Here is a 20954-nt window from a genome sequence, read left to right as displayed (position 1 = left end):
CCGGACACCAAGGCGAGGAAAAAACCGAAAGTTCGAGTCGCGGGCGATGTGGAGGAGACGGGCGATGTGGCGGAGACGCGGGCAGAGGCAGAGAGAGCGCGCAGATTTGTAGCAGAGCGCTGTAGCGAATGACACCCTACCCCCTAACGAGCAATCAACCAACCACGAGCACTACCACTAACCCTGTAGCTCTAACCAGCTACCAGCACTACCACTAACCCTGTAGCTCTAACCAGCTACCAGCACTACCACTAACCCTGTAGCTCTAACCAACCACGAGCACTACCACTAACCCTGTAGCTCTAACCAGCTACCAGCTACCAGCACTACCACTAACCCTGTAGCTCTAACCAGCTACCAGCACTACCACTAACCCTGTAGCTCTAACCAGCTACCAGCACAACCACTAACCCTGAAGCTCTAACCAGCTACCAGCACTACCACTAACCCTGTAGCTCTAACCAGCTACCAGCACAACCACTAACACTGAAGCTCTAACCAGCTACCAGCACAACCACTAACCCTGTAGCTCTAACCAGCTACCAGCACTACCACTAACCCTGTAGCTCTAACCAGCTACCAGCTACCAGCACTACCACTAACCGTGTAGCTCTAACCAGCTACCAGCACTACCACTAACCGTGTAGCTCTAACCAGCTACCAGCTACCAGCACTACCACTAACGCTGTAGCTCTAACCAGCTACCAGCACTACCACTAACCCTGTAGCTCTAACCAGCTACCAGCTACCAGCACTACCACTAACCGTGTAGCTCTAACCAGCTACCAGCACTACCACTAACCGTGTAGCTCTAACCAGCTACCAGCTACCAGCACTACCACTAACCGTGTAGCTCTAACCAGCTACCAGCACTACCACTAACCCTGTAGCTCTAACCAGCTACCAGCACAACCACTAACCCTGAAGCTCTAACCAGCTACCAGCACTACCACTAACCGTGTAGCTCTAACCAGCTACCAGCACTACCACTAACCCTGTAGCTCTAACCAGCTACCAGCACAACCACTAACCCTGAAGCTCTAACCAGCTACCAGCACAACCACTAACCCTGAAGCTCTAACCAGCTACCAGCACAACCACTAACCCTGTAGCTCTAACCAGCTACCAGCACTACCACTAACCCTGTAGCTCTAACCAGCTACCAGCACTACCACTAACCGTGTAGCTCTAACCAGCTACCAGCTACCAGCACAACCACTAACCCTGAAGCTCTAACCAGCTACCAGCACAACCACTAACCCTGTAGCTCTAACCAGCTACCAGCACTACCACTAACCCTGTAGCTCTAACCAGCTACCAGCACTACCACTAACCGTGTAGCTCTAACCAGCTACCAGCACTACCACTAACCCTGTAGCTCTAACCAGCTACCAACCACCAGCACTTCCACTAACCATGTAGCTCTAACCAGCTACCAGCTACCAGCCACTAGCACCAGGCAGGTCGAACCCTGAGCGAGTCACTCCGTTTAGGTCACCTGGGAATTCGTGCCGCAACCTCCGCCCTCTGAGCAAAAGGTAGCAGCGCTTCAGCCCCCCCCCCCCCTCATTTTCGAACCCCCTCACCCACCCCCTTCCTCTCTGTTCCCAGCACTGGCATTACCATGCTTGCCCATCGGCAGATGCGCGATAAGCGTGGATACCACGCACGGGAGAGGATTCCAAACTGAAATCTACGCAGGACGAGAGGGAGGAGGAGGAGGAGGGATCGAGGAGGGACGGAGCACGAGGGATGGAGGAGGAGGGGGGGGGTTGAGGCATAGAGGATGAGGGAGGAGGAGGATGGAGGAGGAGGGTGAGGAGGAGGAGGATGGAGGAGGAGGGTGAGGGAGGAGGAGGATGGAGGAGGAGGGTGAGGGAGGAGGAGGATGGAGGAGGAGGGTGAGGAGGAGGGGATAAGGAGAATGATGGAGGAGGAGGGTGAGGAGGAGGATGATGGAGGAGGAGGGTGAGGAGGAGGAGGATGGAGGAGGAGGGTGAGGGAGGAGGAGGATGGAGGAGGAGGGTGAGGAGGAGGGGATAAGGAGAATGATGGAGGAGGAGGGTGAGGAGGAGGATGATGGAGGAGGAGGGTGAGGAGGAGGAGGATGGAGGAGGAGGGTGAGGGAGGAGGAGGATGGAGGAGGAGGGTGAGGAGGAGGGGATAAGGAGAATGATGGAGGAGGAGGGTGAGAGGAGGATGATGGAGGAGGAGGGTGAGGAGGAGGATGGAGGAGGAGGGTGAGGGAGGAGGAGGATGGAGGAGGAGGGTGAGGAGGAGGGGATAAGGAGAATGATGGAGGAGGAGGGTGAGGAGGAGGATGATGGAGGAGGAGGGTGAGGAGGAGGAGGATGGAGGAGGAGGGTGAGGAGGAGGAGGATGGAGGAGGAGGTGAGGAGGAGGGGATAAGGAGAATGATGGAGGAGGAGGGTGAGGAGGAGGATGATGGAGGAGGAGGGTGAGGAGGAGGAGGATGGAGGAGGAGGGTGAGGAGGAGGGGATAAGGAGGATGATGGAGGAGGAGGGTGAGGAGGAGGATGATGGAGGAGGAGGGTGAGGGAGGAGGAGGATGGAGGAGGAGGGTGAGGAGGAGGGGATAAGGAGGATGATGGAGGAGGAGGGTGAGGAGGAGGATGATGGAGGAGGAGGGTGAGGGAGGAGGAGGATGGAGGAGGAGGGTGAGGAGGAGGGGATAAGGAGGATGATGGAGGAGGAGGAGGGTGAGGAGGAGGATGATGGAGGAGGAGGGTGAGGAGGAGGATGGAGGAGGATGATGATGAGGAGGGTGAGGAGGAGGAGGAGGGTGAGGCATGGGGGAGGAGGATGGAGGATGATTCAAGATAGAAGAGGAGGATAGGGGCGGTGGGTGTTGAGAACAAAGAGCAGCAGGAAAGATGGACGAGGAGGACGTGGATGGGGAGGATGGAAGATGGGTGGGACGGAGGAGGAGGAGGCATGGATGGATGGAGACCGGGTGAAGTGGGGGAACGACGTGAAGGGAAAGGGCACCGCAGTGTGTGTGTGTTGGAGTAGGGGTTGGCGGGGGGAGGTTAGGGGAGGGAGGAGGGGAAGGGAAGGGAGGGGAGGGAGGAGGGGGTGTGTTGGGGAGGGGGCACGCGGCCCCCAGTCTGGGACCGCTGCCGCTGTGCACGTGTGAGATGTCTTCAGTATTTACACTGGGAACCTGTAATGGTTTCTGGCCGCGCCTGTCCGCGTGGGGAGATCAGTGGAGATAGAATTGTGGGGGAGAGAGGGAATGGGGGGATGAGGGAGGGGGGCTGTAGCAATGGAATTGCTGCTTCTGCTTCAGTATGAGGAGGACGGTCATTCAGCAGAATCTGCGCTCGGCGACACTGTAATGATCGTGGGTGTATACAGGGTGGCCGAAAAGTCGGGACACATGGGTTTATGATATTTATATGAACACGCGGAGTGAAGGCATTTGAATTGTTTACTATTCAAGTTTGTATATTATCGTTATTTATATACATATATATTTTTTAAAAAGGAATCTTCATTTTTAGATCACACTTAAAAATGGAAATAAAATGTGTCGAATTGAGGCTAAGTATAAGTGATGAATGTTCACAGGTTACGCCTGCAATCTTAAAACAAGTTCGAAACTTATTTCAAATAGGGAAGTCATGCATCACGCATACATATTAATGGAAGTCAGTTTGAACATTTGTTCAAATGAATGAAATAACCTTGGGTGATGCGTTAAAATGTATACCCATAACCCTATGAGTCCTGACTTTTCGGCCACCATGTATACCATGCAATGTGCACGTGTGCAGCGGTCCACGTGTCTCAAGACTCTGCAGAGAAGCAGTAGGCTATATTTACTACGTAAACACCTCTCTACATGCATATATAGAGACACAAACGCATGCAGTCGGTCATACGCCAGGGAGGAGAGTGAGATCGTCAGCCTCGAACATGGGAGTTGACAGGGCAGAGGTGGGTGTTAGGGTGTTAGGGTGAAGAGTGCACGGTGACCACCACCGCCACGTGTGGTGGTGGCTACGCTGCACGTGGACTGTGATCCGCACGCTGTGGAGGTGGCGGAGCTGTTGCACGTAGACCACCTTCTATACAACAATGGAACAATCCCTCCTTCTAACCCGTGCGTGGATGTCTAGGAGGAGCCATACCCTGGCTTTGCCAGGAGAAGGCGGTAGAGTTACAGCGAGTGGACTGATCTCCATCTGTTTCCATCGGTACGGGGATGGAGCGTTGCTCCCTCCAGGATAAATGTTAAATCAATATGATTATTCATATTATTGACGGTCCTTGCCACCGGCACATCCGAGCCACCGAGTCACTGGGGGTCATTCAAAACCCTTCACTCAAAACCACTCATCTCGTCAATCGCCACACGTGGCACTACACCGCGTTCACAACTGCGGTGAACCAACGAAGGTTCAACGTTGGTGTCGTTTGTTCAGCTGGCCGCGTTCTAACGGCTCGCCACGTTACGTAGGCGCTAGAGGGTTTGGCCGTTATTACCATCATCATCATTCTTCTTCTCGTTGTGGTGATGTGCATAGCCCCCAGGTCTCGCCACCACGCGGACCATCGCGCCGCCTCGGAATAATAGGATCAGTCCGCGATTTCCGAGAAAGGAGATCGGGCAAAGATGGCAAGGGAGATCCGGGGAGAGCCAAGGGAGAGGCGGGGAGAAAAGCCAGGACTCTTCCTCTTCTCGCCGCCGTTTCTACAATTGGCATTGCCCCTGCTATTTGATAAGATTCCAGTCTGGGATGTCAATCAGGGATCGAACTAGGGACACCGGGCTCGTAGCGCAGCGCGCTAACCACTACACTACCGCTCCTCACACACACACACCACTCACATACCACACACACACATACCACACACATACCACACACCACACACACACCACTCACACATACCAGACAGACTCCCAGACACACACCACACACACACCACTCACATACCAGACTCCCAGACACACACCAACCACACACACCCCCAGACACACACCACTCACATACAACACCCACCCCAGACACACACACACACACACCATTCACATACCACACTCACCCCCCCAGACACATAACTCACACCCCCAGACACACATCACTCACATACCACACACACCACCAGACACACACCACTCACATAACACACACACAGACACACTACACACACACACACCACACACACCACACACCACTCACACACCACTCACACACCACTCACACACCACTCACACACCACTCACACACCACTCACACACCACTCACACACCACTCACACACCACTCACACACCACACATCACACAACCCACACGCAAGCACACAACCACCACCCGATGATTCAAACGACGAACTCGACCGGAGGATTCACCGCGAGGAAGGGTCGTGGCGATGGGCGAAGAGACCCCCCCGCCCCCCATGGCGCCCCCCCCTGCCGTGATGAATGAAAATCACCTTTTAGAAACACACACAAAAGACAAAGATCCCCCGTATAGCATTAACACACTTTCGCGGCAAGTGCTGTTCGCGAGAATCTTTTGAAAGGCTGGCGGCACCTTGCACACGAGGGGGTGGGTGGCCAGCACCATGCTCGGCCGCCTTTGTCTCCCCAGTGGCGATGTTTACACACCGCACCAGGTACTCATTTGAGGCTGAGTCGACCTAGGGACGGCCCAGGACCGGTTTAGATAATCGTCACCGGTGTTGGCCGTGAGCGGGAATCGAACCCGGGTCGCCGGGTTTATAGCGCAGCGCGCTAAGCGCTACACCACCGCTCCCACACACAGTACAAACACACAGTACACACACACAACACACACACAGTACACACACGCACATAGTACACACACACACAGTACATACATACAGTACACACACAACACACACACACAGTACACACACGCACATAGTACACACACACACAGTACAGACACACAGTACACACACACAACACACACACAGTACACACACGCACATAGTACACACACACAGTACATACACACAGTACACACACAACACACACACAGAACACACACGCACATAGTACACACACACAGTGCATACACACAGTTATACACACACAGTACACACAGTACAAGCACTACATACACACAGTACACACACAGTACATACACGCACACAGTACACACACAGTACACACACACAGTACACACACAGTACACACAGTATATACACACAGTACACACACACAGTATATACACAGTAAATACACACAGTACACACAGTTACACACACACAGTTACACACACACAGTACACACACACAGTACACACAGGACACACGCACATAGTACACACACAGTACAGTACATACACACAGTACACACAGTACATACACACAGTACACACTACACACAGTATACACACAGTACACACATGCACACAGTACACAAAGTACACACAGTACACACACAGTACACACAGTACACACACAGCACACACACACAGTACACACACACAGTATATACACACAGTAAATACACACAGTACACACAGTTACACACACACAGTACACACACACAGTTACACACACACAGTACACACACACAGTACACACACACAGTGCACACAGTACACACACAGTACACACAGTACATACACACAGCACACACACAGCATACACACACAGTACACACACCGCACACACACAGTACACACACACAGTACATACACACGCAATACACACACAGTACACACACACAGTACATACACACAGTACACACACAGTACACACACACGCGACATACACAGTACATACACACAGTACACACACAGCATACACACAGTACACATACACAGTACACACACACAGCACACACACAGTACACACAGTACACACACACAGTGCACACAGTACACACACACAGTACACACACACGCGACATACACACGCGCAAACCAGAGTGGCGGTGCCGTGAGAGGGAGGGGGGGAGGTGAACGCAATGCTTATTCCGGATGAGATATCGGCCCGCGTCGCGCTAAGGCACAAGACGGTGCGACGGACAAGAGACAGAGACAGAGCGGGGGGGAGGGGGAGGAGGAGGAGGAGGGGGGGAAGAAGAGAGATAAGGAGGGACAACACAGAGGCGAGATCAAACCCACGAGCCGAGAATACACGGAGCAACAAAAAAATGTGACGGCGTGGTTTCTTTTTTGTGTCGGGCAACACCGGCAGCTGCGGTTTGCGCTATCTTGGCCCATCACCTGCGCGGCGCGCTAATTGGATCCGCGAGCGAGGCGGTGCGAGCCACGGGGAGCGAGCGGATCGCGTTCATTACAGCGGAGATGAGACACGGAGAGAGAGACACGAGAGAGACGGAGAGAGAGACACAGGCGGGGAGAGACACAAACGGACGGGGAGAGACAAAGACGAGGAGAGAGACAAAGACGGAGAGAGAGAGACACGAGAGAGACGGAGAGACACAGACGGGGAGAGAGACGGAAAGAGAGACAAAGACGGAGAGAGAGAGACAAAGACGGACGGGGAGAGACAAAGACGGGGAGAGACAGACGGAGAGAGACAAAGACGAGAGAGACAAAGACGGAAAGAGACAAATACGGAGAGAGACAAAGACGAGAGAGACAAAGACGGGGAGAGACAAAGACGGACGGGGAGAGACAAAGACGGGGAGAGACAAAGACGGAGAGAGACAAAGACGGAGAGAGACAAAGACGGACGGGGAGAGACAAAGACGGAGAGAGACAAAGACGGGGGGAAACAAAGAAGGACGGAGAGAGACAAAGACGGACGGGGAGAGACAAAGACGGAGAGAGACAAAGACGGGGAGAGACAAAGACGGAGAGAGACAAAGACGGGGAGAGACAAAGACGGACGGGGAGACAAAGACGGGGAGAGACAAAGACGGAGAGAGACAAAGACGGACAGGGAGAGACAAAGACGGAGAGAGACAAAGACGGACGGGGAGACAAAGACGGGGAGAGACAAAGACGGAGAGAGACAAAGACGGAGAGAGACAAAGACGGGGAGAGACAAAGACGGACGGGGAGAGACAAAGACGGGGAGAGACAAAGACGGGGAGAGACAAAGACGGACAGGGAGAGACAAAGACGGAGAGACAAAGACGGGGAGAGACAAAGACGGACGGGGAGAGACAAAGACGGGGAGAGACAAAGACGGACGGGGAGAGACAAAGACGGGGAGAGACAAAGACGGACGGAGAGAGACAAAGACGGAGAGAGACAAAGACGGACGGAGAGACAAAGACGGAGAGAGACAAAGACGGGGAGAGACAAAGACGGGGAGAGACAAAGACGGACGGGGAGAGACAAAGACGGGGAGAGACAAAGACGGAGAGAGACAAAGACGATGAGAGACAAAGACGGACGGGGAGAGACAAAGACGGGGAGAGACAAAGACGGACGGGGAGAGACAAAGACGGGGAGAGACAAAGACGGACGGAGAGAGACAAAGACGGAGAGAGACAAAGACGGGGAGAGACAAAGACGGACGGGGAGAGACAAAGACGAACACAGCCGCAGTGTTCGTTGACATCAGCGGTGCTTAAATCTTTGCTGCAACCCTTTGGTTCTTAATCCTCAAACAAATGTACAATGTTAATAAACACACACACGTGGACTTGACGAAACAAAGTAGTTGGCACTTACGTGCCCGTGCTTGATTTGTCTTTCGATGATTTACCTTCTAAATTAAAAGTGAGAAAGGGCATCTCGCACCCAACAGGGGGTCCGTGCCAGAGGTGTGGACTCGAGTCATGTGACTTGGACTCGAGTCAGACTCGAGTCATGAATTTGATGACTTGCGACTCGACTTGGACTTGCATAACAATGACTTTGTCCCACCTATGAGATGTGGACTCGAGTCATGTGACTTGGACTCGAGTCAGACTCGAGTCATGAATTTGATGACTTGCGACTCGACTTGGACTTGCATAACAATGACTTTGTCCCACCTCTGGTCCGTGCACCCCAGGTGAAGGGCCACTGTTGATCAGCGACAGCTGGAGACGCAGGCAGACACACGCTTTCCTGTCTCTCCCTCTCTGCGTGTCTCTCTGCGTGTCCGTCACTCCGTGTTCTCTGTCTCGGCGCCACGTATCCGGCGGCCAGAGTTTCGATTCGCGCTCAAGGACAACATCAACGACGATTATCTGAACCGGTCCAGGGCCTCCTCGAGGTCGACTCAGCCTCAAATAAGTACAGTACCTGGTTCCGGGTGTAAGGATCGCAATTGGAGAGGCAAATGCATTCATAGGTGCTCTCTAACAGCACTTGCCCCCAATAGTGCGTGAAGGCTATACGGGGGATCTTTACATGTTGTGTATGTATGTGGAACTCATTTCGCACCGTACGTAACCAGTCGTGCTAATGGGAGGTGCGGGAGAAGGACAGCGAACTAAAGACACGAAAACATTGTTCTAAAGAAATGGGGTTTTTAATCTCGAATTAAAAGTGCATCGCTACGGTTGCTTCCCAATATCGGAAGCGCATCTGAAAGCGCCACGCGATGCGGTGACCGCCGTCTTTGCTTGACGGCCGCTGCTGCTGCTGCTGCTGCGATGAGCGGAGTTGGCGTGGTGATGGTTCATGCGCCTTCACGAGATCAGCACAGGTATTGTGGTTCATTCGTGGCAAGCACCTTGTGTCCTCTCGGTTGTTTCGGTAAAGTCACGTAGAAGGGAAGTAATAAAATAATAAAAACAAAACGTAATGAAGAATTTCTTCACCTGAGGACGGCTGCTTGAGTTGTGGCCGAAACGTCGTGAGAATTATATTATTTTATTACGTTTTGTTTTTATTATTTTATTACTTCCCTTCTACGTGAATTTACCGAAAGAACCGAGAAGATGAATCCCTGCAGTCACGAAAGCTTTAAATCGAAATTTAAAGCACCTTGTGTGTTTATGAGCGGAGTTTATACGTCCTGTTCTCCATTGGTGTCCTCCGGGTTCCCCGTTACCACCTGCCCCATACCTACAAAAACACACAAAGACAAAGACCCCCCGATAGCCTTTATATACTGTTGGGGCAAGTGCTGTTAGCGAGTATATATGAAGGCCGACACGGCACGTGAGTGGTTGGGTGGCCAGCACCACGCCCGGCCGCCCTTGTCTCTCCAGTGACGATGTTTACACACCGCACCAGGTACTCATTTGAGGCTGAGTCGACCTTGGGAAGGCCCAGGACCGGTTCAGATAGTCGTCACTGGTGGTGGCCGTGAGCGGTAATCGTAGCGCAGCGCGTTGACCGCTACACCCCCCCCCCCACACGCAGCGTAACTGGGATTAGCCAACACCACTCCCAATGCCGAACAACCCCCCATGCAGATCACTGCACTGGAACCCCGCCGATACCAATACCCGCAATTCGCCACGAAGCGACCCCGATGTGACTGTGCGGGGCCAGGTGGACTTCGAGGCCCACGCGAAGCGTCGAAGGCTCGCTGCTGGCAGGAGGTCACGGGGACCAGACCCAGGTGGTGCCACGGGTTGAGTGGCTGAGATGGCCGGCAGATGCACCATCGGCTGTGCCACCCGGCATCTCACGCAGCAAGCATCACGCAGCATTCAGCAGCAACATCGTCCCCCTAGTGCGACCAACTTGGACAGGAGCCTCGTGAACACGGCGTCTTGAGACTCGGTGAGACTTTCCTTTGTAGACAAACGTGACATTAAACGGGCGCGTGGTGGGGGGCCCTGGTTTTTGTGGGGGAGAGGGGTGTCTGTGAAAAGTGCGTCCCCTAGCGTAAGTTTTGCCGTCATTCGGTGAGATATAACGATACGTTGCGACTTTTTTTTGCGTGCCATGAAGAAGGGTCATTGTCCATAACGTCGTCTATCGTATGGTGTAACTTTCAAGGGACACGGAGTTGTTGTTGATGAATGAGGTTTTTTTTTGTCATTGTCGGTGCAGCAGCAGCAGCATCACAGAATAATTAACGATATATAACACGTACGAGATATGGATATATCGCACGCGACAAATACCGTGCGATATAAGCGCTATATTTCCGAACGGACGATTTTTTATTTTATTTTAGAGCAATGTTGCGCTTGCGTAACGACGTCCGATTCGTTGTGTTTGTAGGATCACGGCGAAAGTTAGCGAGCCGTGGAACGTTGGGCGGGGGGGGGGCTGAGTGCGCGCGTGACTGACCCGCGTGCGCGCGCGCACGTGACCCACGCGCGCGCGTGACGTGGCCCACGTGCACGCGCGCGACGTGACCCACGTGAACGCGCGCGACGTGACCCACGTGCTAAATCCGTTACAGCCGCGGCGGCGGCAGCGTCGGTTTGTTTTCTGTGCGCCTTCAAAAACTAACAAGAGAAAGAAAATAAACGCCATACATTTATATAGAAATACATTTAATTATCAAACTACTATTTTGGGGCGTGGAGGTTTGCTTGTCGAGGAAGTGTATTGTCTTCAAGCCACTATCGAGGAAACGCATAATTATAATCCGTGGATTATTATTTTGTTTACTTTCCGATTTATGCATTTACTGGTCGACGAACTTTCTTGATTAAGAGACCGCTGCGGGGCAGGAATCTGGCCAACGTTCGAACGACAAGAATCCAATCGGCGGTGAGGCACTCCTTTAGCCGAGTTCTCAACCGCAAGCCTCTCGCGATGAACACCAGCGCCATGGACGACATTCACTCCCTCGAGTGCGTCCGTTCGAAGATCAAGACCTTGCAATGCCAGGCGAAGAGTGCCGAGGAGCGGGCAGCCTGCCTCAACAGCGATCTTTACTCGGAGAAGCAGGCCCGCGAGGAGGTGAGAGTGCCCCTGACAACCATCATCCCCAACATTGACAACAACTGACCTACAAATTGACCTCCGTCACGCCGATCAGGGCCCCCGACTCGAACATAGACTCCAACTCTTGATGCTCAACTCCGCGTTAGGACCAACGGTCACCACTTTAACCCCGACTCGAACCCACACCCCGACTCTTGATAGCTATCAACTTGCGCGCCTCACCAAAAGGGGGCCATGACCTCCTCGTCCTTGACCACGCTGCTTAAACCACGCTGACCACCATAACTCGAACGCTGAGTTCCCCGAGCGCCCATCTGGGAACCCTTTCAAAGGCTGCTCAGAGGCTTCGTTAGGAGCCGCCGCGCACTGCGGTGCTTGCGTTAAACCACCGGCATAGGCTGGGCGAGGCGTTTATTTAGCCTCGACGGACGGACGGACGGTGGAGGATGAGGAGGAGGAGGAAATCGCACAACGAGCCGAGGCAAGGACAAAATAAACTCGGGGGGAAAAACCAAGAAACACAAAAATACAAACGAGACGGTGGCGGTGGGCAAGAGAGATTGCAAAGCAAAAAAAATAATTCGATGATTCTCTGATCGAAATGTAATCGAGTGGAATCGTTAATATGGCGTGGGGGGGGGGAGATGGTGGAGTTGGGATATTTGGTGGGGGAGAGGGGCGCGTGGGGGAGGGAGGGAGGAGGTATCGGGGGGGGGGGGGGGCGTGGGGGAGGGAGAGAGGAATATGGGGGGGGGGGGGCATAACCTTGACCCGGGTTCTCTCCACCCCCATGAATGTATTAATGCCGATACATGAAGCATGATGTGTACGTACGATGCTTTGCACGGTTAGCTACGTACGGTGCGAAAGAAGTTCAACATACAACACTACGTACATAAGTGCATGCATCTTGTATGCGTAATGCATGTTGTTTGAATGTACGCATGTCACATTCGTGACCTACGTCGTTTGCATGTACGCGCCTCGCATGCGCGTGTCCATGACGCGTGTGTACGATTTAGCACGGTCGGCTACGTGCGGTGCGAGTGAAGTTGAGCACACACACGTGCCCTTTGCATGTGCTCGTGTCGCACGCGCGACGCCTGCCGCCGTTTGCGCGTGTCCGTGACGCGCGCCGCCGTTTTGCGCGTGTCCGTGACGCAGGCGGAGAGCCGCGTGGCGTGCATGGGCAAGCAGGTGCACGTGACGCGGGCAGAGCTGAGCCGTGCCGAGCAGGACCTGCACTCGGTGCTGGATCAGCTCAACGACGCCGAGCACGTGGCCTGCGAGTACAAGAAGTGAGGGGGGGGGGGGCGGAAGGCGCGCGCGCAGCGGCGGCAGAGAGAACACGCGCGGACACACGCAGAGGCATCGACACGCGCGCACGGCAGAGATACAGGCGCACAGATGCACAGACATAGACACGCACAGAGGGACACGCAGAGATGCAGGCGCACAGACATAGACACGCGCGCGTAGCGGCAGCAGAGAGAACACGCGCGGACACACGCAGAGGCATCGACACGCGCGCACGGCAGAGATACAGGCGGACAGATGCACAGACATAGACACGCACAGAGGGACACGCAGAGATGCAGGCGCACAGACATAGACACGCGCGCGTAGCGGCAGCAGAGAGAACACGCGCGGACACACGCAGAGGCATCGACACGCGCGCACGGCAGAGATACAGGCGGGCAGATGCACAGACATAGACACGCACAGAGGGACACGCAGAGATGCAGGCGCACAGACATAGACACGCACTCTCAGAGACACAGACGTGCACAGAGACGTAGGCACAAGGAGACACACAGACAGTGACACGCAGAGCGACACGCAAAGACACAGAAACAGACACACAGTGACGCAGACATAGCTAGCCCCCCGCGCGGTGTGCCGTGCCAGGCCTTCACAGGTGCTGCTCGCTACAGGCACTTGCCCCACAGGACCGTTAAAGGCTATAGGGGGAATCTTTGTCTTTGTCTAATGCCTCCCCCCCCCCCTCCTAACCAAGGGCAATGTGTGACCTGGAAGACCGCGTGCTCTGCGGGGAGCAGACCATTGATGAGCAGTGCATGCAGCTGAAGCGAGCTCGGGAGATGCTCACGGAGACCGAGTGCCAATTCAAGGAGGTGCGAGACGGCCGCACAAAGACAACGATCACCCGCGTAGCTTCGGGCTTAGAGCCGGAGATATACACACACACACCCGGCACACTACACACACACACTGCACACTACACAGTCACACACACACACACACCGCACACACACACACACTACACACACACCACACGCTCACACACCGCACACACACACGCAGTCACACACCGCACCCACACACCACACACACGCCACACGGTCACACACACCACACACACACACACCACACACACACCGAACACTACACACACCACACACACCGAACACTACACACACCACACACACCACACACACACCACACACACGCCACACGGTCACACACACCACACACACACACACACCACACACCGAACACTACACACACCACACACACCGAACACTACACACACCACACCGTCACACACACACCCCACACACACACCGCACACTACACACACCACACGCCACACAGTCACACACACACCGCACACACACGCCATGCACTACACACACCACACGCGTCCCTCCCGCGCGTTCTCTGCTTGTCACCGCTGTGTGTTGTTCGGCACGATGTCCGACGTTTCGTCGAGCAATACGCGGCCTCATCCCGCGATTGTTTTATGGGGAGCGGTAGTGCAGCGGTTGCCGCGTTGCGGTGTTCTACACCGGCGACGATGATCTGCACCGGCCCTCCCCTAGGTCAGCTCAGCCTCAATACGAGTGTGCCTGGCGCGGTGGGTCAAGATCGCGCGTACGTCAGAGGGTGCTTCGCTCGCAGCACTTGCCCCAGAGATCTGTCGAGGCTGTAACACGAGGGGGGGTGGGGGGTGGGGGGTGGTCTTTGTCTTCGCTGTAGGCCAACAGAGTGCTGCGGATTCTGGAAGGCGACCTCATCAAGTCGGAGGAACGCGCGTGCTGCTCCGAGCAGTGAGTCCCTCGCGAGCCGCCGCCGCTGCCGCGTCTTTCTGCTCCTGCACCCCTCACGTGCCCTGTGGGGAGCGGGTGGAGGGGAGTGTGGAGGGGGTGATGGGGAGGGGGCTGTGAGGGTCGAGGGGAGTGTGTGGGTGGAGGGGCGGTGCAGGGGTGGGGAGGGTGGAGGGGTGGGGTGGAGGGGAGGGGGTGGAGGGGTGGAGGGGAGGGGGTGGTGGGGAGGGGTGGAGGGGAGGTGGGTTGAGGGGAGTGTGGAGGGGAGGGGGTGTGGGGGTGGAGGGGAGGGGGTGGTGGGGAGGGGGTGGAGGGGCGGTAGCGGGGTGGGGAGGGCGGAGGGGTGGGGGTGGTGGGGAGGGTGGACGGGAAGGGGTGGTGGGGAGGGGGGGTGTGAGGATTGAGGGGAGTGTGGGGTTGGAGGGGAGGGGGGTGTGGGGGTGGAGGAAAGGGGGGTGTGGGGGTGGAGGGGAGTGGGGGTGGAGGGGAGGGGGTGTGGGGGTGAGAGAGAGAGTGACAGAGTCAAAAGTGCGGACACATGGGCCAGGTTGAGAGACAAACACGTGGAGAGAGATGGCACGGCACGGGCTTGGAGAGACAGACGCAGAGGCAAAGAGATGTAGAGACTTGTGACTTTAAACGACTTTTATTGCCGCCAGCAGCAACATCACTGGAGGCGATTCCGATATGAAATACGCAGTCACCAGCAAACAAATAAACGCTACAAATCCACGCGCTGTGGCGCTAAATGCACCGCGCACAACACGAAAGAAAAGTCACGTGCGCTTTAGAAGGTGAAAACGATGGTGCCGTCCACGCTGGTACAGAGAGGGGCTTGTCCGTCTCCCCAGCGTTCGAAGAAGACGCGCACATCACCGACATGTGTGTGGTACATGGCGTGCTCCAGCCGGAGCCGCGCCTTCAGCAGTCCCCTGAACACTGGAAGCACAGAGTAGAGAGATAGAGAGACCGAGAATGATGGGAACAAGGGGGGCGTGTACACGTGCCACGCCCGCGTGTGTGTACGTGTGTGTGTACGCGTGTGTGTACGCGTGTGTGTACGTGTGTGTGTGTACGCGTGTGTGTACGCGTGTGTGTGTACGCGTGTGTGTACGCGTGTGTGTGTACGCGTGTGTGTACGCGTGTGTGTACGCGTGTGTGTACGCGTGTGTGTACGTGTGTGTGTGTACGCGTGTGTGTACGCGTGTGTGTGTGTACGCGTGTGTGCAGGGGCGTGGTGCAGCTGGAGAAGAAGCTGAAGAAGCTGAAGGAGGAGCTGCTGCTCATGTTCCGCAACGAGGAGATGGTAGTGGCGCGCGAGAGGAGACACGTGTGCTCCCACACGGGGACACGTCTCACACTCACACTCGAGTGCACGTGTACCCACACGCGTGTACTCCCACCCGTGTACCCCCACGCGTGTACTCCCACCCGTAGACGTGTTTATGCTCTCACACAGACGAGTACGCGTGTACTCCCACGTGTGTACTCCCACCCGTGTACCCCCACGCGTGTACTCTGACACGTGTGTACTCTGACACGTGTGCTCTGACACGTGTACTCTCACACGTGTACTCCCACGTGTGTACTCTGACACGTGTGCTCTGACACGTGCACTCCTGTGTGCACACACGCGTGTACTCTGACGCATGTACTCCCACACGCGTACTCTGACACGTGTTACTCACGCACCTCGTGTACTCTCTGCACCCCCCCCCGCCCGCCCGCTGCCCCCACCCCCCGCGTCAGCTGCTGCACTCGGAGAAGATGTACGAGAAGGAGATGGCGAGCCAGATGGAGCGGCTGCACGACGTGAGTGCGCGCCCTCGTCATCACCCGGGATTCGCGTGCTCTTGCGAGTGCCCGTGTACTCGCCAATACGCGAGTACTTACACGTGTACTCACGCGTACACCGCCGTCTCCGTCGCACTGGTCACTCGCTGGCCCAAATTGACGCGCGCCGAACAAGACCTCCGATGACCTTTTTGTTTGCTTAACTGACCTAGCATGAACTGTTTCTTATTGTAGCACGTCAGGCCCAATGAGCCACGTAGTTTATTTGATTAAGAAGCGACCAGGCCACAAATGATAGCTCAGCGAAGTGGCCTTATCGGCGTGTGGAAATTCACCGCACGGCGAGCACACGCAGAGCTCCAAATATTCCAGCAGGTGTTCAGGGTCGGTTTCGAATCCACGACCTCCTGTAGACCAGGCGAGGTCGTTAACATCTCGCCACCGTGGCGACACGTGTGCTACGTGTGCTACGTGTCGTCGTCCCCCTCCCCCCGCAGATGGAGGTGCGTGCGGAGTGTGCGGAGAAGCACACGCGCAAGCTGGAGAAGGTGGTGCACCAGCTGGAGGGTGAGCACACGCATCGCGTGCCCACCGGAATAGTCGCTCGCTCGCGTACTCGGGCTGCCAATGGATAGCGCTCCCACCAGAGTACCCGCTCGTTTAGTTGCTCTGCAATATTTAGATGTCCAATCCGCGTGTGCACCTTTAGAATACATACGGAAGACAAAGATCCCCCATATAGCCTTAACAGAGTATAGGGGCAAGTGCTGTTGGCGAGCACCGATGAAGGCCGGCACGGTACACGAGGGGGTGGGTGGCCAGCCCCAGCGCGACCGCCTTTGTCTCCCCAGTGGCGATGTTTGCACACCGCGACAGGTCCTTATTTGTGGCTGAGTCGACCTAGGGGAGGCCCAGGACCGTTTCAAATAATCGTCACTGGCGGTGGCCGTGAGCGGGATTCGAATTTGGGTGGCCGGGTTCGTAGCACGGCGCGCTCACCGTTGCACCACAAAATGCAAAGTTACAAAGGTGCCACCGATCAGCCTTCACAGACTGTTGGGGCAAGGGTTGTTAGCGAGCACGGATGCTACAGGCCCACAACGACATTCACACACACACACGCGCACGCTTCTCATCTCTCACGCACTCACACACAACAGCAACAACACGACGACCGCCGTTCGCCACCAAGTGACGGCGACGTCACCACGGCGCTCGTGCCAGGCTAAGTGCACTTAGCCTAAGTACCACTAAACCACGTGGGGAGAAAAAATCTCACTCCCGCATGCACGCGCACACACACACACATTTACACCTCACCACACACAGATTCCACCACGCGCACAGCTGCAGTCCCGGCCACTTAAGAGTCACGTCTTCTGCGTCTGACCTCTTGACCCCCCGCCCACCCCCGCCCCCCTCCTCTCCCGCAGACAAACTCTCCCAGGCTGAGTGCGTGAACGTCGACCTGGAGAGTGAGATGACGCACATCTTCTGCGAGCTCAAGCGATGCCTCTGAGCTTGGCGGCGGAGTCACCACAGGGGGGGGGGGGTCACGTCCCACTGCCATGACCCCCAACCCCCCGATATTAGCAGAAGTCGCGCGTGCCATTGCTGTTCACGACACGCGCGCTAATGGTGAGATAATTAAAAGTTCCCGTCGGTAAGATGGAGTTTGCCTGCCCCGCCCGCGTCGCTCTGTGAATGTGTTCACACAATTGTTACACTGGCACGCGTCATCACCACATGCCCCGCTCAACTGCCCCGTTCAACTGCCTGCCTGTTCAACTGCCCTGTTCGACTGCTCCGCTCAACTGCCCTGTTCGACTGCCCCGTTCAACTGCCCGTTCGACTGCTCCGCTCAACTGCCCTGTTCGACTGCCCCGTTCAATTGCCCGTTCGACTGCCCCGCTCAACTGCCCGTTCAACTGCCCCGCTCAACTGCCAACGCGTCAGAGCGCCGCAGTGGCGAGATGTTAACTACCTCGCCTGCTGTGCACGAGGCCGCGGGTTCGATCCCGACCCCCCTGACGTGTGTACATTTGGAGTCTGCTCCTTTATCTTTCTCTCTGTCGTCCGTGGTCGTGCGGATTTATCTCCCGAGATCCTCCGGGGTTTTTCCTTCCACATTTAGTAGTCGACGCGCGCGTCGAGAGCATGTGGCTGCTATAAATTCCCACGCGATAAGCCAACTTCGTGTGAGAGTACACGTGTCGTTTGTGGCAGCCCAGGTCCGCTTCCCTAAAATAAGCCGTAATCGCTCAGTGAGCCCTGACCTGGTAAAACAAAAAAAATAGTTTCGTTTTAAATATTCTAGCCAGTAGTTGTAAGTAGTTCGGGGTATCCACGTCAGTCATCCAGCGCGCTGGAGGCGGCCAGGTGTTGGTGGATCACCGCACGAACGTAAAACTCCCTTCCCCCGTGGGGGCGTCGCGAGAAAGCTGATTTGTAGCACAAATAAAAGAAGACAATATCCCAATCTTTTCCACCTGTACAGGGATGGATCATTGCCTTCCTCGCATCGCCATCCTCCCGCGTGTACACACACGGTCACGCCTTCCTTTGCAGAGTGAGATCATTGAGTGGCGTTACTGGAGATGGTGGCGCGCAGGGGAAGAGAAAAAAGGAGGTGGTATTTGGCTCCGCGCGTTAGTTGCTGGCAAAGTTTTACTGAGGATCAACCGAGGGTCTGACCTGACGGTTATAATCATTGACACGCCGGGATGCCATTGCCTTGTCCCTGTTGCACGGGCGACCTGGGTTACGCGGAGACAATCAGGGCACAATGTTGACTAAACCCCACTGTGAACTGAGCAAGCACTGACTGCCGTAACAACGACGACAACAGCAATAATAATAATTGGACACAGACTAAAACGTCGGGCGACAATATTCCTCTAGAGTTTGGCGAGCGCGCCACGCAGTCACGCGCGCCACACGAACGTTCGTGACGATACGCAGCGGAATTATTTTTTTGTTTGGCCGGGAACTTCATCTCAGCTGCGGGAGCTGTCCGGGGTTGAACTCCGGAAAAATCTTTATTTATCCCTGTTCTTGAGAAAGTGGGGGAGATGGTGGGGGTAAGGGTACACGCACATGCGATGGTGATTGCTCGTGATTGAGATGAGAAGATAACGGCGTATTAGATGATGGTGGATGGTGATGGTGTATGGTGATGATGATGTGATGTTGGCGATGGATGTTGATGGATGTTGGTGCTAGATGATGATTATGATGGTGCTGGATGGTGAAGATGATGGATAATGATGGTAGTGGATGATGATTATGATGATGGTGGATGGTGATGAATGATGATGGTAGTGGATGATGATTATGATGATGGTGGATGGTGATGATGATGGATAATGATGGTAGTGGATGATGATTATGATGATGGTGGATGATCATGATGATGGATGATGATGGTAGTGGATGATGATTATGATGATGGTGGATGGTGATGATGATGATGAATGATGATGGTTGTGAATGATAATAATGATGTGCTGGATGGTGATGATGATGGATGATGTTAGTGGTGGATGGTAATGGTAATGGATGACTGATGGATAATGGTAATGGTTGATAATGATGGTGGATGATGATATCGATGGTGGTGGATGGTGATGATGGTAGATGATGCATGATGGTTGTGACAATGCATGACAATTGCACATGATAAAGGTTTTTGGGTTAGATCGCGTAAGTATAAATGTGTTGAACCCTCCACCACCCGACACAGCCAATTAGTAAGGGATTTGTCACGTAAACAAAACGCCAATTAGTGACAACTTCAGCACACCGGTGTGTTGGAGAGTAAATCCACAACATTTACAATTTACAACACACCGGTGGGCTAAAGTAGTAAACTATTTGGCGTTTTGTTAAAATGACAATTGTGATTGTGGCAGCAGTTGTGATTGATGATAGATGATGGACGATGATGGTGGTGATGGATGATGGTGGCGGAGACAATGACAGTGCTAATCATGACAATTGCATCTTGACTTAACGCTTTCGTGACTGCAGGAATTTATATTTTTGGGGTATTTCGGTAAAGTCACGTAGATAGGTTCAAAGAAAATAACAAAAAACTACGACGTTTCGATCGCAACACAAGCGGTCGTCATCAGGAAAAGATGACGATCGAAACGTCGTAGTTTTTTGTTATTCTCTTTGAACCTATCTACGTGACTTTACAGAAAGACCCAAAGAATATGACAATTGCGGTTGTGATGATGTTAGTACGATGGTGGTTGCTGCCGGTGGAAGTATAGGTGGAGAGCGGTGGCACAGTGGTTAGCGCACTGACCCGAGTTCAATTCCA

At 54.6% G+C, this 20954-nt stretch overlaps 1 protein-coding gene across 2 annotated transcripts in view; it reads left to right on the top strand.

The window, feature by feature from the left end:
• LOC144935365 (tropomyosin-like) overlaps nt 1-18246 on the top strand; it is a 38922-nt gene extending 20676 nt beyond the window's left edge. The window contains exons 1-8 of one of the 2 annotated variants that reach the window (XM_078861935.1): nt 11151-11780; nt 12930-13063; nt 13783-13900; nt 14766-14836; nt 16064-16139; nt 16583-16645; nt 17125-17194; nt 18061-18246. In XM_078861935.1, coding sequence (XP_078718061.1) covers nt 11634-11780; nt 12930-13063; nt 13783-13900; nt 14766-14836; nt 16064-16139; nt 16583-16645; nt 17125-17194; nt 18061-18146 — 765 coding nt within the window. In that variant the 5' untranslated portion in view covers nt 11151-11633 and the 3' untranslated portion in view covers nt 18147-18246. Of the gene's footprint in view, nt 1-11150; nt 11781-12929; nt 13064-13782; nt 13901-14765; nt 14837-16063; nt 16140-16582; nt 16646-17124; nt 17195-18060 lie in introns of those variants that run through there. The other variant, XM_078861943.1, reaches the window with a different exon arrangement.
• Nucleotides 18247-20954: the final 2708 nt, after the last annotated feature.

The sequence above is a fragment of the Lampetra fluviatilis genome, chromosome 1 (assembly GCF_964198595.1).
Source record: "Lampetra fluviatilis chromosome 1, kcLamFluv1.1, whole genome shotgun sequence".
Taxonomy (NCBI): domain Eukaryota; kingdom Metazoa; phylum Chordata; class Hyperoartia; order Petromyzontiformes; family Petromyzontidae; genus Lampetra; species Lampetra fluviatilis.
Note: the sequence above shows the minus strand (reverse complement) of the source record. Positions and strands in the feature narration are given on the sequence as shown.